Source organism: Corvus brachyrhynchos, unplaced genomic scaffold (genome assembly GCF_000691975.1).
Source record: "Corvus brachyrhynchos isolate BGI_N302 unplaced genomic scaffold, ASM69197v1 scaffold94, whole genome shotgun sequence".
Classification (NCBI taxonomy): Eukaryota; Metazoa; Chordata; class Aves; order Passeriformes; family Corvidae; genus Corvus; species Corvus brachyrhynchos.
Genome location: NW_008238330.1, coordinates 8,390,399 through 8,405,788, shown reverse-complemented (window position 1 = coordinate 8,405,788; position 15,390 = coordinate 8,390,399). Strand labels below are relative to the sequence as shown.

Sequence of the window (15,390 nt, the reverse complement as noted above, 5' to 3'; positions counted from 1 at the left end):
CGCCCCCCCCCCCCCCCCCGCGAGCCCCGCCGTCCCGGCCCCTCGCCGGCCGTACCACAGGGAAAAGGGGGAGGAAAAGGGTGGACGGGCGTGTGGAGTTGGGCGCCTTGAGAGGAAGAGATTTCTGTGAGGGGCTTTGAAGAAGAAGCACGTGTGTCTGCGTGTTTAGGGTTGTGGGGTCCTTTTCCTCCTCTCAGAAAATACAAAAGGAATGCTTCTCTGCTTTGCCCTTCCCCTCCGTACAGGACGAAATGAAAGAACCCAACGGCCCATGGCGCCGCTTCCCAAACTACATTTCCCAAGCTCCATCCTGGGCGGGGCGCGGGGGGGTATGAGATTGGTGCCGGCGGCGGGGAGAGGAGGATGCTGGAGATGGCGGCGGCGGGGGGAATGCGCGTGTAGCCCTGCACTCTGTGCCTCGCCTCGGGCCGCGCCTGAGTGAGGAGCTCCTGTGAGGAAGCGGGGCTGCCGCTCCGGGGCGGCTCGGGACTGCACCGTGCCAGGGAGCTGTCGCCTCCCGCCCAAGTAAGCCCCCGCCGGGCTCCTTCTCCCGCTCCACGGGGATGTGTGTATCTCTGTGTGTGTGTGTGTGTCTGTGTGTGTGTGTGTGTGTGTGTGTCTGTCTGTCCGTTCGTCCGTCCGTCCGTGTCCCTATCCGTGGCTCTGTGTAGGCGCTGTGGGTGCTGCTCAGGGACTCTGAGAGGGCAGGAGGGAGTGAGGGGGTGTGTGTGGAGGGTTGTGCCAGCCCGCACTCGGTGGCGGCAGGTTGCCTAGCGGGCATAGCGACGGGAAAAAAGGTGGAAAATAAGTGTTTTTGTTTGCCGGACTTGGTTTCCTTTAAAGAGGAAAGGCCCGGGCTTGCAGGCTGCGTTTGTTCCCAATCCCGTCTTTTTCCCTTCTTCCCGCTGGAGCTGCCGGTGCCTGGCAGCCCCATGCCTCCTGTGCGAGCTGTGGGATCCAGTGTGTCCGGGTTCATAGGTATGGAGCTGTGAGTTTTGAACTAGGATAATGTTATTGTCAAGCCGCCTGCAAAGGGATTAGTCTCCTCCTCGCTCCTTCCCTCCTCCCTTCTTAAAATAACATCAGGTAGGGAGCAGAAAAGCTGATTTGTGCCCTGTATGACCGAGTTCTTTAGTCGTGTCACTGGGGCATCTTCAAGGCGATTACGTGGTGGAGGTTTTGATGTCGTCTGGTTATGCCTCCATTTACTCGTCTAAAAAGAATTTCTCTTGCAGAAGACTTGCATCAGAACTTTTTTTTTTTTTTTTCCTGGTACTCGGTAAGAGAGAAGAGACCTCAGTTCTGTGACTTTGAAAACTTTTTATTACTTGGTGCTTGTAACAGAAGGCATTTAACAGTTCTTAAAAGTCTGTTATTTTGTTGCATTTCTTCATATAACTAGCAGTGTCTATCACAAATAATTTAACTAATGACATTAAGATTTCTGAGAGTGTTTTCTGAACTATATAATCAGAAACTCAAGACACCTGGAATTAGCATTTATTTAGCTCACACTAGTGCAGTATGAAACCAAGAGGTGTAATATACTTAAGGAAAGCTGTTGCTGACAAAGAAAAAGTTTTTTGTATAAACAGTTGCATGTATTAGTATAAGCTTTAACAGTAGTTTGTTTCCTTTTCAGTAAAGAAGAATGTCCTTGTTTAAAGCTAGAGACTGGTGGTCCACCATACTTGGAGAAAAGGAAGAATTTGACCAAGGCTGTCTATGTGTTGCTGATGTTGATAATAGTGGCAGTGGACAAGGTAAATTCAGACTTGAAATTGCTGGCTTTTAAGCCACACTGCTGTAAGTTTGCTTTGACCTATGCATGCTGAAAGCTTGTTAGCCAGGCTAGTTGGCTGGTTAGTTTTAGGTCTGCTATCTTTAATGTGTCCTTGTAGGCTTAAGAAGACAAATTCAGTGCTCTCTGTCTTTTTATATTTGTATGTTGCTCAACATGTTAATTCTTGCTTGTGTTCTCTAGTAACTTTTCTTATGTCTTATTCCCTCAATGGTAGATATCTTTAAAATAAAGAATTTTCAGTTAGTCATGGGAGCAAACACATTGTGACTTATAATAACCTAAGGGGAGAAAAAAAAGGAAGGTGAGAGCTAAAAAGTTAAGAATTTAGAAAAACAAATGAACAGCCCTTTTGGTCTGCAAAATAAGTGACGATTGAAATAAGTGACGCTGCTTGAGTAAACCCTGCTTTTCTGTGTAGTCATTAATAATGTGAAATGATCTTTGCTGTCAGGGAGAGTTTTTGTGTGTGTATTTTTTAAAAATTAATAAATTATTGGGATCTTTATGATATCATGCTCACCTTGGAACTTTGTTTTTGCCCAGTAGAGGTACTTGAGTTTGATTTCATTCCTGCCATACTCTTCGAAAATTATTTTAATGTAAGACTCTCCCTTTTCAGGACAATTTGAATAAAGTTGAGCTGTTACTGATTTGGTGTACAGCCTTTTTCAGTAGAAATTCATTAGAGTCATTTAGATTGGAAAAGACCTTTAAGATGATTGAGTCTGACAGCTAACACTCTGTGTTCACTACTAAACCATGTCCTTGAGCACCACGTCTACACGTCTTTTAAATACCACCAGGGATGGTGATTCAAACAGTTCCCATGGCAGTCTCTTCCAATGCTTCACAATCCTTTTGGTGAAATTTTTCCTAGTATCCCATCTAGGTTTTACATCCCCTGGTGCACGTCTAAGCCCTTCGCTGGCTTTGTTGCCCTTCTCTGGCCATGCTCCACCACCTCCATGACTTTCTTGTAGCGAGGGGCCCCAAACTGAATACAGTATTTGAGGTGCAATCTCACCAGTGCTGAATACAGGGGGGCAATACTTCTCTGGCCACACACATTCTGATACAGGCCAGGATGCCATTGGCCTTCTTGGCTGCCTGGGCACATGCTGGCTCATTTTCCAGCTGCTGTCGGCCGTCACCGCAGGTACTGTTCTGTTGGGCAGCTTTCCTGCAACTGTTCCCCAAGCCTGTTGTGTTGCATGGGGTTGTTGTGACTGAAGTGAATGATCTGGCACTTGGCCTTGTTGGACCTCATATGATTGGCCTTGACCCATTGCTCCAGCCTGTCCAGATCCTGCTACAGAGCCATCTGACCCTCTAGCAGATCAACCATCCCACCCAACTTCGTGTCGTCAGCAAACTTACTGAGGGTGCACTGGATCCCCTCATCCAGGTCATTGATAAAGACAATAAACAGGACTGGCCCCAGTACTGAGCTCTGGGGAATGTCACTTGTGACCAGTCGCCATCTGGGTGTAAGTCAGTTCACCACCACTCTCTGGGCTCAGCCACCCACCCAAATTTTGTCCAGTGAACAATGCACATGTCCAAGCCATGACCACCCAGTTTCTCCAGGCAAATGCTGTGGGAAATGCTGTCAAAGGTTTACTGAAGTCTAGGTAAACAACATCCACAATATGTCCCCTGTCCACTAAGCTGGTCACTTTGTCACAGAAGGAGATAAGTTGGCCAAACAGAACCTGCCCTTCATAAACCCCTACTGGCTGGGTCCGATACCCTGCATCCCATGCATACAAGTTGCATGATGGCACTCAAGATGATATGCTCCATGACTTTCCTGGCACTGAGGTCAGGCTGACTGGCCTGTAGTTCTCCAGATCCTCCTTCTGACCCTTCTTGTAGATGGGCATCACATTTGCTAACTTCCAGTCAACTGGGAGCTCCCTGGTGAGTCAGGACTGACGATAAATAACAGGGAGTAGCTTGGTGAGCACTTCCACTAACTCTCTCAGTGTTCCTGGGTGGATCCCATCTTGCCCCATAGACTTGTGTTTGTGTCTAAGTGGTGTAGCAGTATGTTGCCCATTTCCCCTTGCATTATGGGAACCTCATTCTGCTCCCTGTTCCTGTTTTCCAGCTCAGGAAGCTGGGTACCCAGAGAACTACTGTTGTTCTGTTGAAGACTAAGCCAAAGGCAACACTAAGTACCTCAGCCTTTTCCTTATCCTTTATCGCTATGTTTCCCCCCATGTCCCATAAGAATGGAGATTCTCCTGGGTCTTCCTTCTGTTGCTGATGTATTGATAGAAACGTTTTTATTGTCTTCTATGGCAGTAGCTAGACTAAGTTCTAGTTGGGTTTTGCCCCTTCTAATTTTCTTCCTGCATAACCTCGCAACATCCTTGCAGCCCCCTGATTCAGCTGCCCCTTCTTCCAGAGGTCATATCTCCTCTTTTTCCTGAGTTCCAGCCAAAGCTCTGTTCAGGCAGGATGGTGTTCTTCCCTGCAAACTTGTCTTTTGGCACGTGGGGATGGCCTGGTCCTGTACCTTTTAAGATTTCCTTTGTTACAAATGTTCAGCCTTCCTGGGCCCCTTTGCCCTGGAGGACTGCTTTCTAAGGGACTCTGTCAGCCAATCTCCTGAATGGGTGAAAATATGCCCTCAGGAAGCCTATGACAGCCCTTCTGCTGTCCCCCTTCCTTCCTTCTCTAAGAATTGAAAATAAAATTTTGTGATTGCTGTGCCCACTACCGCCTCCAACCATCATATAACCTACAAATCCTTCTCTGTTCACAAACAACAAATCCAGTGGGGCACCTTCCCTAGCTGGCTCCTTCACCAGTTGTGTCAGGCAGTTATCTTTCGTACACTCCAAGAATCTCCTAGACAGTTCCTCTCTGCTCTGTTATATTTTCAGCAGACATCTGGTAAGTTGAAGTCCTCCACAAGAGCAAGGGCTGGTGATTGTGAGACTTCTTCAAGCTGCTTATAGAATATTCATTGCCTCTTTGTCCTTTTTGGGTGGTCTGTAACAGACTCCCACCATGATACCTGCCTCATTGGCCTTCTCCCTGATTCTTACCCATAAACACTCAATCCTATTGCTACCATCACTGGTGCTGACAGATATTCATGTATCTGCAAAAAATGCAATTGCTAAAGTTAAACTTTAGCAATTTAGAAGACAGAGCATAATGAACATTAATTGAATCACGTCAACCTATTCTTTCTTTTTAGGGTATTATTTGAAGCACTCTGCAGCAAATTGAATTCCACATGTACTATTGTACTGTGTAGTATCCTACATGTTGTTTTTGTTTGTTTGTTTTTTAGATAAAGTTATTGTGGGCAGTTATAAGGGATATCTCCGAATCTTTAATCCACATCCTATGAAACCTGGAGACGAAGTACAACCCGAAGACCTACTCTTGGAAGTGCAGTTGCGAGAACCAATATTGCAGGTGGAAGTAGGAAAATTTGTTTCGTAAGTAAATGGCAGGTTATGGTGCTGTTTATTTAAGTCTTAGATGTGATTTCCTTCCTTTGTTTTGGAGGGTGAGTTTTCAGTTTCTAGATGGACAACTATTAATCACATCTATGAATCCAATAATATGCATTTATCTGCTGCTTGATTCATCTTGATATGAGAGAATTTTCACTTAAGGTCTATATAGAGGATAATCTCCCACATGCAATTTTTTAGTATGTAGAACAGGAAAAACTATACATTGAAAGTTATCTTGTAAGGTGTTAAGAGTACGTGGCTAACTTGTTATGATCTAAGATGTAATACTGGCCATTTGTTTCCTGTTTGATAGAGGATAGAAGATCCTTAATTCCAATGAATTTAGTGGAAATAAGTGGCCAGGTAGAGATACTGTGACTCTGAGGAAAACACCTTATAGTTAATTGGCTGTAAGAGAATCTACTTAGGAGAACTTTATTTTAGAAATTAATTCTTAAAGGATTAATTTTAATTTTGAAATTAACTTCTAATACTGAAGCATGAACTTTATTTAAAAAATGGAAGTACTAACTATGGGAAAGATTAGGGCTCTGAGACCAAAGGGTCAAGTACTCCCAGAGTGACCCTGTGCAAGAATGATAATGCCTTACTGTGTGAAATGAGCTAAAACATTTTCTATGGTTGCAGCACAAATACTTTCTGTGCTGGAAATGCTACTTGGGTTTGGGGGAAGAAGAATGTGAGGGTTTGAAGGTTCCATGCAGCTCATACAAATGTGAATTAAAAAAAAGCTAGTGTCTGTGATTGCTGAATATGCTTGTTTGGAGGGATGATCCTCATATCATCCCTCCAAGAAGGATTAACAGCACCTTGTTTCAAATGAGGTTCAGACTAAACTGGGAAAATATCTGGGTTGCTCTTCATATTGGAATCTGAAAAAATGTTCATAAAGGATTAATTTTGATTTTGAAATTAACTCTAAACACTTAAGCATGAATTTAGGAAGATCAGTACTTCTGAGTTTTTATGCTAATATCTAACACCCAAACCTCTGCATTTGGCTCACATGTGACAGCAATTTCAACATGTTACTTGAATTTTATCCTGTATGAATTTTACTTGAATTTATCTGAAAATAATGTTTTTTACACCCTTCTTTACAGTGGTACTGAAGGACTTCATCTAGCTGTGTTGCATTGCCGAAAACTCTGTGTGTATGCTGTTTCAGGTTAGTTTACAGATCCAAGCTTTCCAGTGATTTTAAGTGTATACTAAAGTTTGGATTAGGTTAATGTTAAACTTGGTATATACAGTGTTTGCTCATCATCTCTGAAGATCTGCAGTCATGTTCTTTCACTCAAGCCTGTGTATGAAGAGGAAACATTAGTAATTAGGTTTAGCAGAGGTTTGCTGGTCTGCTCCATGCCTGAGATGCTGTGATGTCTGTGATGGTCTGTGGTTAGCAGTGATTGTGAGCAATTAGTTCTCATTATGGTTTTATGAATTGGTGTTATTGTTCAAAATGCTAATGAACAAATGGTTGTATAATGCCAACCTGCTTAGCTCTTTAAAAAGAAACAATTACAATTCTTTCTGAACTCAGAAGTCCAGATAATTTTTTAGAAAGCCAGAACATTGGTAAGATAGCCCATGAGAAGACAGGAGGTTAATACTGGTAAGAAGGTGAAACCACGATGTTTTCTCTTAAATCTGCTTTCTTCTACTTCCTTTGGCTGGAAATTCTATATGATGTATTCTCTGTGTATGTGAAGAGCCAAGATGCGAAATACATATTCTATGCACTGATTTTTTTCTTCCGTATGCTGAGGGCAAAGCACAGATTTAACAGTCTATTAATGGTACACCCATCTTCAAAATTCAATAGACAACATGGCATTGTTAATTTTCTCCATGCAGGGACACACTCTGTGGTTCCTTTTGTTACAAGAGCATGCTTTTCTTCTAGGAGCAGCTTGCTTCCTATTTACAGCCTTGTCGTCAGATAAGATTACAAAAATGTGCTCTCTTTTTAGATTCTCTTTGCCTATCTGGAAACACCTGTGAAAGTGATCTTTGCTGAGGAGGGATTCTTTGAGAAGTACTGCAGTCTTCATGGTTTCCATTTGCTGTAATAGTGTTTAAGCCTTAGGACTGCAGCCTACCAGTACAATTTTTATTAAAACAATTTATTTTAAAATTTGCATTAGCAGCACCCAGTAAGTCTAGAAGTCTTTAGTAGTTATAATATGCTGTTTGGTCTACATGGCTTAAGCAGCTAAGTAATAATAAAAGTAATATTTTGCAACGCCTTAATAGACTTTTCATACTAATCTGTAAACATTTATACTTTAATGGTAATTTCTGTGATCTGAGTGGGTACTCTCAAACAAGCTCCTTTGAGAAATAACTATCATTATTTCTTTGTGCTTTTAAGGAAAATTACGCTTTCTTAAAGTGGAATCTTTACTTGCTTTGTACATGTTACCATATCTGTTATTCATAATAAAATCACTATCCTGCTTCTCTGACAAATAAAAGCACCTTCAGGGCTGACTCAAGTATGGCCTTGGTATTGTATTACAGTCATTGTACACAGACTGGCTACTTTCTAACTTGTTTATCCCAAAGTGTTGCTGATTATCTGGTTACTAGTCAGCCAGGGCCTTTCCCCTCATGTCTATTCCAGTCTTTTCCCTAATGTGGGCCTGCTTTAGGTGTAATTGCTTAAAAACTATGTTTGATTTGATTGGAGAAATTGCCTAGAAGGTTAGCATAAGCTACAAGTCTTTCATAGAATATTGCTTAAGTTGTTGTTGGAATAATCTTTGTATAATTAAAGCTGTGGTAGGATTTAGCACAAAACACCTTTTTCTCAGCTGATGTGTGTGACTGTTCTCAAAAGTTTTGGTTTATTTTTTTTCCTTGCTAATATTAGTCCTTAAGTATTACTTTATGCAATGAAGTTTACTTTCTCCATGGTGTTCAGGAAGAACTTGATTCTTGAAAGAGGAACTTTAGTTTATTTAGAAAGACTTTTAATTTCTGCTCATTCCCTGAAGGAAACAGGAAGTTAAAATTCATGCAGACATTTTCAGAGAATGTGATGTATATCACAAAAATATTTTTGCTACCATATGTTTGTCTTTTATCTTTGCATTGCTGACCACTGCATTCAATTTCAGGCAAAGTAAAGGCAAGTGATAGGTGTACCCTAAACATAGCTTTGTCAAATTGTAGCTAATGACCAGCTACAGCTTAATTTGTGGCAAAGACTATTGCGGCTGAGGCTGGCTGTTGGATAAAGTATATTTACCAGATAGCTAGAGAATCATAAGAATTCCCCTTTGAGCAGGCTTTTTTTCTGATCTTAGAGGTGCGTCCAACATGAAAAATACGTTTAAATAATAAAATCTCAGCCTCTTGCGAGGTCTTTATAGTATGTATAGTATAATGAGACCTTATTTCTGGTTCTGGCCTTTAGGAATTTTGTAGCTTGGTGGTTTTTTTTTTTCAGAAAGCAGCAGTGTGAGCCTACATATCCCAAAAGTCACTAGAAATTAAGTTACATTTTTTTCAGATTGTTTACACTCACACCCCTTTACTTCTTCCACAGTGTGTGGATCAAATTAATAAATACTTACCCTTTGTTTTTTTTTGTAGGAACTCAGGGGAATGTGGAGCATGGGAACCAGTATCAGATTAAACTGATGTATGAGCACAATCTTCAGAGAACTGCTTGTAATATGACTTATGGTCCATTTGGTGGTGTAAAAGGTAAGCTCCTTGTTGTATATTCTTTATAATTAGTTGTTTAACAGAATTTTGAAAGGCAGCATGATGCTGCTGTCTAGAGGAAAACATCTTTCTATGCATGATGGTACTTTTTATCTGATACATATTGAAAATAACTCAAGTTCAAATGAGCAAAGAATATTAAATGCAGAGTAGTTATTTTCTCACATTTTGAACTGGATATGAATCTACAAGGAAAACATTGATTTTAAAAAACATGACAAAATTCCTGGCTCTTCCCTTGTAAAGTACTTTAATATCTAAAAATAATTGTTTTCTTCTATGCTTTAATTCTGTTTTACTTTTCTGCACTTGCTTATCCTGGACAAGTTAAAAAGTTAACATCTTTTGCTGAACCTAAAGCATAAAATGTCTTGAAATATGTGTAATTCAGACTTCTAAAAAAAATACTTAAACTTTGATTGGAAAAAAATAACAGTGGACAATAGTATTTATGGTGTGTCTGTAGATTTGAATGAGTTTAATAGATAACAGTCTTTTTTGACTTTGTGAATGTTTTTTGTGTTCCCATGTGGAAGCATTTAGATTGGCTTTGCATAATATATCTTTCTGTTCAGAAGTAGAGATTGCCCAAAAATATTGGGGGTGGCAGTCATCAAAAAAAGTAGTGTCACTAAACTGTTGGCAGTGATAGTCACTTTCCAAGGCAGAAAGTCTCCTGCATCAAGATGGCAAATATATACAGGCAGTTCCTCAGTTCTGGGCCTGTAATAACCTTCCAGTAATATTGCTGCAATGCCTTACCCTAAATTCAGGCTTGTCCCTGGGCTTAAATTCAGCTGACCAAAATCCTAACTGATTGAAGAGATTTTCACCTACTAATTTCTTACAACTGCCTTGGGGAAAATGGTCAACTCATGTGAGTGAGAAGGTATAAATGCCATGAGCATCTTGAGGAGTGAGTGTATATGGTATGGCCTGTTAAAAGCGGAAAGATGATACAGAGGTTCTTAAATCTGAGAAGAGGGAATAATGTTCTCTGACACTTTACAGTGGCGTTGCAGTAACAAATGTATAGGGGATTGTAAACTAGGTGTTGTGAGTGTCTGGAATGGTTCAGAAAGAATAACACAAGTCAACATGTACCACCATGCAGTTCTGCAGAAGAAATTCTCTGGATTTTTGACATGCACGTTTGTTTACCATGGAGGTCTAAGTAGAGGTCTGACTGCCAGCTCAGTCTTGATGCCAGACCTGTCTCATGAGCTGTGGTGGATGCAAATAATCTAATGAAGAAGGTGTCTTTGCAAGCTAGGGACACAGGAGGTAATGTTTACCCTAGAACCTACTCAGCAAGGTCTGACACAACTCAAGTTTGGCCTTGCCTGGCCAAACGCTTTTCAACGCCTAGGATGGTCAAAATGAGGGCCAATCCTGACAAAGCAGCAAGAACAGCAGAAGGAACTCTGGTAAGTTCTGTAAACTTTTCTGAGTTTTCTATGTTAGCATGTCACGCTAATTTCCTTTTCCTTTTTTCTTCACCATGTTCCAGTTCACATAGGTGTGTTTATTGCTGTTGGACAAAGAGTGATCTCAAATCATAAATAAGCAAAGGAGGCAGAGATTTATATTATGTAATGAATAATACACATTCATATTGTAAAATCAAGTTGCTTTCTGTTTAAGACCTAAATCTAGGAAAATTATAGTGAGTGTTCAGGTACCTAATAGGAGGCTAGTAAGGCATGTGTTGAAGCATCAGAGAAATTGGCCAAATGAACACTGAGGAAAGTTCTTTTTGGGAAATGAAGGAATATTCTTTTGTTGGTAGATTTCCTGGACTGAATGTTCTTTTTATGTGGCTTTCCTGGACTATCTGATTAGATTTCTTATCAAGGATATGCTTTTAATCTTGCCCTAAGCCTTTTGTAGTATATCGATTTTAGTTCTTTTAAGTATCATCTTTAATATCTTTCTCTCTCCTTGAGGCTTATAAAGGACAGTATTGTGTTTTTATTTCCATCTTGCAAGACCAGCCAGAGTGAACCAGAAAGGAGGTCTATCAAGTGCTGTTAATTTTAGTAAACAAATGCCTGTCCTGGTCTAGCCTGCCATGCTATCTATGTGTATCTGTGTTTGGCAGGTGTTCTGGTGTGCCATTGAGAGTCTGTAAATAAATAAACATTTTTTTTTACTATCAGCCTTCCACAGGCTTCTCTGGAATTCTTTTCAGGCATCTGCTAACAGTGTTTCTCATCTTCAGTAGAGGTTAATTTATGGTGGTGCTGTAAGCCTGCAGCTATGAACTTGCTTTGCTAACAGTCTAACTTCTGTACCACACTCCGGAAGTAGAATAAAAAAATACAGGGAGAGTTTTTGCATTTATTGCCATCTGTTACTACTGTGACTAGTATGTGTCTTACTGCTATACTCAAGCATGTTTGAAACAATGTGAGGGTGAAAGAGACACTTCACAGGTCATGTTCACAGAACTACTGAAGCAGACACAGGAGAATGGCAGTTGAACAGAAGGAGAAAAGCATGCATTCAGGGAAAGCATACCATGGGAGTGTTGGGGAGGAGGGTGAATGTCAGTCCCCCAGGAACATAATTTTTCATTTGAGTAAGTAAAGAAGGCTGTAGGAGTTGACACAGAGAACTTGATCTATGAAGTTCCTCAGTCTTGCTCGGATTTCTCTTGCTGAAGGTTATGCTTTTTTTCTTTTTATGGAGCTCTTAATCCTTTACCTTCACTGGTAAAGCAGGGCATTCTACTCAGCCATATGATTTAACATTGACCAAAAAAAAAAAAAAAAGATTGAGTTTGCAGTCCTGAGGGGTATGGGACAGGTGAAAAGTAAAGTCAGGACCCTGAACTTTAGGAAAGCAAACTTCCCACTCTTCAAGGTTGGACCTTGAAGTCCTTGAAGTCAGTTGGACCCCTTGTGAAACTGCCTTCAGGGACAAGGAGTCAGAAAATGACAGATCTTCAAGGATGTCTTCCATAGAGTGCAAGAGCTCAGGATCCCCAGGTACAAGAAATTGGGAAAGGAAGGCAAGAGATTGGCAAGTCTGAGTTGAGACCTGCTGGTCAAACTAAAGGGCAAGAAGGAAATGCACAGCCAGTGGGGGCAGGGAGAGGTGGTCTGGGAAGAATATAGGGATGCTGTCTGGTTGAGTAGGGATGGGGTCAGAAGAGCAAAGGTACAGCTGGAGATGGACTTGGCGAGGGGTGCAAAAAACAAGAAGGGCTTCTACAGGTAGGTTAACCAGAAAAGGTAGGTCAAAGGAAGCAACACTGGCAAACTGGTAACAATGGACGAGTAGAAGGCTGAGATACTAAATTTTTTTCCTCAGTCATCACTTGCAATCTGTCTTCCCACACTCTCAAGTGGTAGAGAGCAGGATGGGGACTGGGGGAGCAAAGTCTTTCCCACTGCAAGAAAAGATTGGGTTCATGACCACCTGAGGAACCTGAACATACATAAATCTGTGGGACCTGACTGAGAGGCATCCCAGAGTCCTGAAGGAATCGTCTGATGTAGTTGCCAAGCTACACTCCATGGTTCTTGAAAAGTCATGGCAGCAGGTGAAGTCCAGAGTTACTGGAAAAAGGGAAACATTTAATGCATTTTAGAAGGGCTGGAAAGGAGCATCCCAGGAAGTAGCAACTTGTCAGCCTCAAATCTGGGCCTGGAAAGATCATAGAATAGAACTTCCTAGAAGCTATGCTAAGGCACATGGAGGACAGGGATATGACTCAAGATAGCCAGCACGGCTTCACTGAGGGCAAGTCCTGGCTGATCAACCTAGTGGCCTAGTGGTAGAGTGCCATGGAGTAACTACATCAGTGGTCAAGGTAAGGATTATGGATGTCATCTATCTGGATTTCTGTAAAGCCTTTGACACACTCCCCTACAACATCCTTCTCTCTAAATTGGAGAGAGATGGTTTTCAGGAGTGGGCTGTTCACTGGTTGATGAATTGGTTGGATGGTTGCATCCAGAGAATCATAGAAAATGCTGAGTTGGAAGGGATCCATCAGGATCATCTAGTCCAACTCCTGGCCCTGTGCAGAATGTGCTTCTTGAACTCAGACAGACTTGGTGCTGCGACCACTTCCGTGGAGCACCTGCTCAACCACCTTCTGTGTGAAAAGATTTTTCCTGATATCTAACCTTAACCTCCCCTGACTCAGCTTCTTGTCATTTTCTCAAGTCCTGTCACTGGTCACAAGAGTGAAAGACCAGTACCTGCCCCTCTACTTCCCCTCAGGAGGATGCTGAAGACCACAGTGATATCCCCTCTCAGTTTCCTCTTCTCCAGGCTGAACCAATCTAGTGCCCTCAGCTGCTCCTTAAAAGGTTTCCCCTCCAGGCCCTTCACCATCCTACAGAAGTATAGAATGACAAATGTTATTCCTTGGGCATCCGTAGCAGGACCAGTGCTCTTTAACTTTTTCATCAGTGATCTAGGCAGTGGGATAGAGTGCACCCTCAGCAAGTTTGCAGATGACACCAGGCTGTGTGGTGGGATTGACACACCTGAAGGACAGGATGCCATCCAGAGGGACCTGGACAAGCTTGAGAAGTGGGCCCATGGGAAACTGACAAGGTTCAACAAGTCCGAATGCAAGGTGCTGCACCTGGGTCTGGGCAATCTCAGACATGAGTACAGACAGGGAGATGAATTAATTAAGAGCAGTCCTACAGAGAAGAACTTGGGTGTTCTTATGGATGAAAAGCTGGATGTGGTGCAATAGTTTGTGCTCACAGCCTGGAAGGCCAAGCATGTCCTGGGCTGCATCAAAAGCAGTGTGACCAGGAGAGTGAGGGAGGTGATTTTCTCCCTTGTGAGACCCCACCTGCAGTGCTGCATACAGTTCTGGAGTCCTCATCACGGAAAAGACCTGGACCTGTTAGAGCAGGTCCAGAGGAGGGCCATGAAGATGATCAGAGGGCTGGAGTACCTCCTACGAAGACAGGCCAAGAGAGTTGGAGTTGTTCAGCCTGGAGAAGAAGAAGGATTCAGGGAGACCTTAGTATGGTCTTTAGGTACTTAAAGGGGGCTTACAGGAAAGCTGAGGACAAATGTTTTAGTGGGGACTGTTGTGATAGAACAAAGGGGGATGTTTTTATACTAAAAGAGGGACAATTTAGATGAGGTATAAGGAGGAAGTTTTTTTACGAGGGTGGTAAAACACTCAAGGTCAGATTGGATGGAGTTTTGTTCAACCTGATCTAGAAGATGTCCCTCATTGCAGGGGGCGGTTTGGACTAGATAACCTGTAAGAACCCTTCCAACCCAAACCATTCTATGATTTGATGATTTTAACGTCTTTGGAGTTGTTTCATGTATTGAAGTATAGAAACAAATACCACTAGATGTGTATTTCATTCTCATTCAGCTTTCTTCAATGTAAGTTTTTGCTGTTCTGTCCCTGCTAGTTTATGGCAAGCTTAGACCCTTGTAATGTTTTGGTCTATTAGACAGCACATCTCTTTGGCTGAAATGTGATGGAGATGTAAAACATACAAAGTACAACTGTCACTTCTCAACTGTTGATTTTTTTGTCTCTTGTATTAAGAAAAAAGCTATTAGTTATTTCTCTGTTGGGAGTATTGTGAAGTAAAGAAACCTATTTGGTAGCCTAGTTGCTAAATTTCATTCTTGCTAGTGTCTTCAGATTAATTATTTGATCTATGAGCAATTTTCACATATGGAAGAATTGACAAAGATGTTCTCATAACAGGAACAGATGAAGAAAATCAACAGCCTCATTTATTCTCATAATAGAAAGTTGAAACCTAAATTAAAGAAACTATCAAATCTGTGGAATAGAAAACCCAAAGACTGAGAAGTTGACCAGTGGCTTGCATAGATTAACAGTGTACATTTTTCTTAAAAATAGCAGTGTGACTTGTGGTTGTCACCACTAGATGGTCCTCTTACAACACTTACCAGTCAGCATTTCTGTATCTGCATTTATCCTTGAACTGATTCTACAGGTGTATTTACTGCAACATTTACTGAGGTGTAGAAAACACAAAAGCACTTTCTGAAAACCTCTATAGCTAAAAGTCTTTTATTGATTGAAACAAAATGTATTCTGTTGGTTGTAGAACTTTAGCAAAAAGGTGAAATGAACTTGAATCTTATTTTCAGCAGAAATGTTAAAAGCCCAGAGGTGTGAGAAATAAATATGAAATCCCTTATAAGTTTAGCTAGAATTCTAAACAAAGCTAATGGAAATGTTTCAAAATAGTAAATGGGAAACACCTACAAAGATGAAAATATAGACGTCAAGCATAGTGTAGGCAGGGTTAGCTGGGACCTACAACTTTAAAAATCTGTGGCAAAGGATTATAATGCAGATCTTTACATTTCTTTGCT

At 41.5% G+C, this 15,390-nt stretch overlaps 1 protein-coding gene across 4 annotated transcripts in view; it reads left to right on the top strand.

Moving 5' to 3' along the window:
- The first annotated feature begins 336 nt into the window (after positions 1 to 336).
- The window catches only part of BBS9 (Bardet-Biedl syndrome 9), a 286,617-nt gene continuing 271,563 nt past the window's right edge, over positions 337 to 15,390 (top strand). For 3 of the 4 annotated variants that reach the window (XM_017734464.1, XM_017734463.1, XM_017734465.1), the window contains exons 1-5: positions 337 to 525; positions 1,643 to 1,763; positions 5,112 to 5,262; positions 6,408 to 6,472; positions 8,905 to 9,018. In XM_017734464.1, coding sequence (XP_017589953.1) covers positions 1,652 to 1,763; positions 5,112 to 5,262; positions 6,408 to 6,472; positions 8,905 to 9,018 — 442 coding nt within the window. In that variant the 5' untranslated portion in view covers positions 337 to 525; positions 1,643 to 1,651. Of the gene's footprint in view, positions 526 to 1,642; positions 1,764 to 5,111; positions 5,263 to 6,407; positions 6,473 to 8,904; positions 9,019 to 15,390 lie in introns of those variants that run through there. The other variant, XM_017734466.1, reaches the window with a different exon arrangement.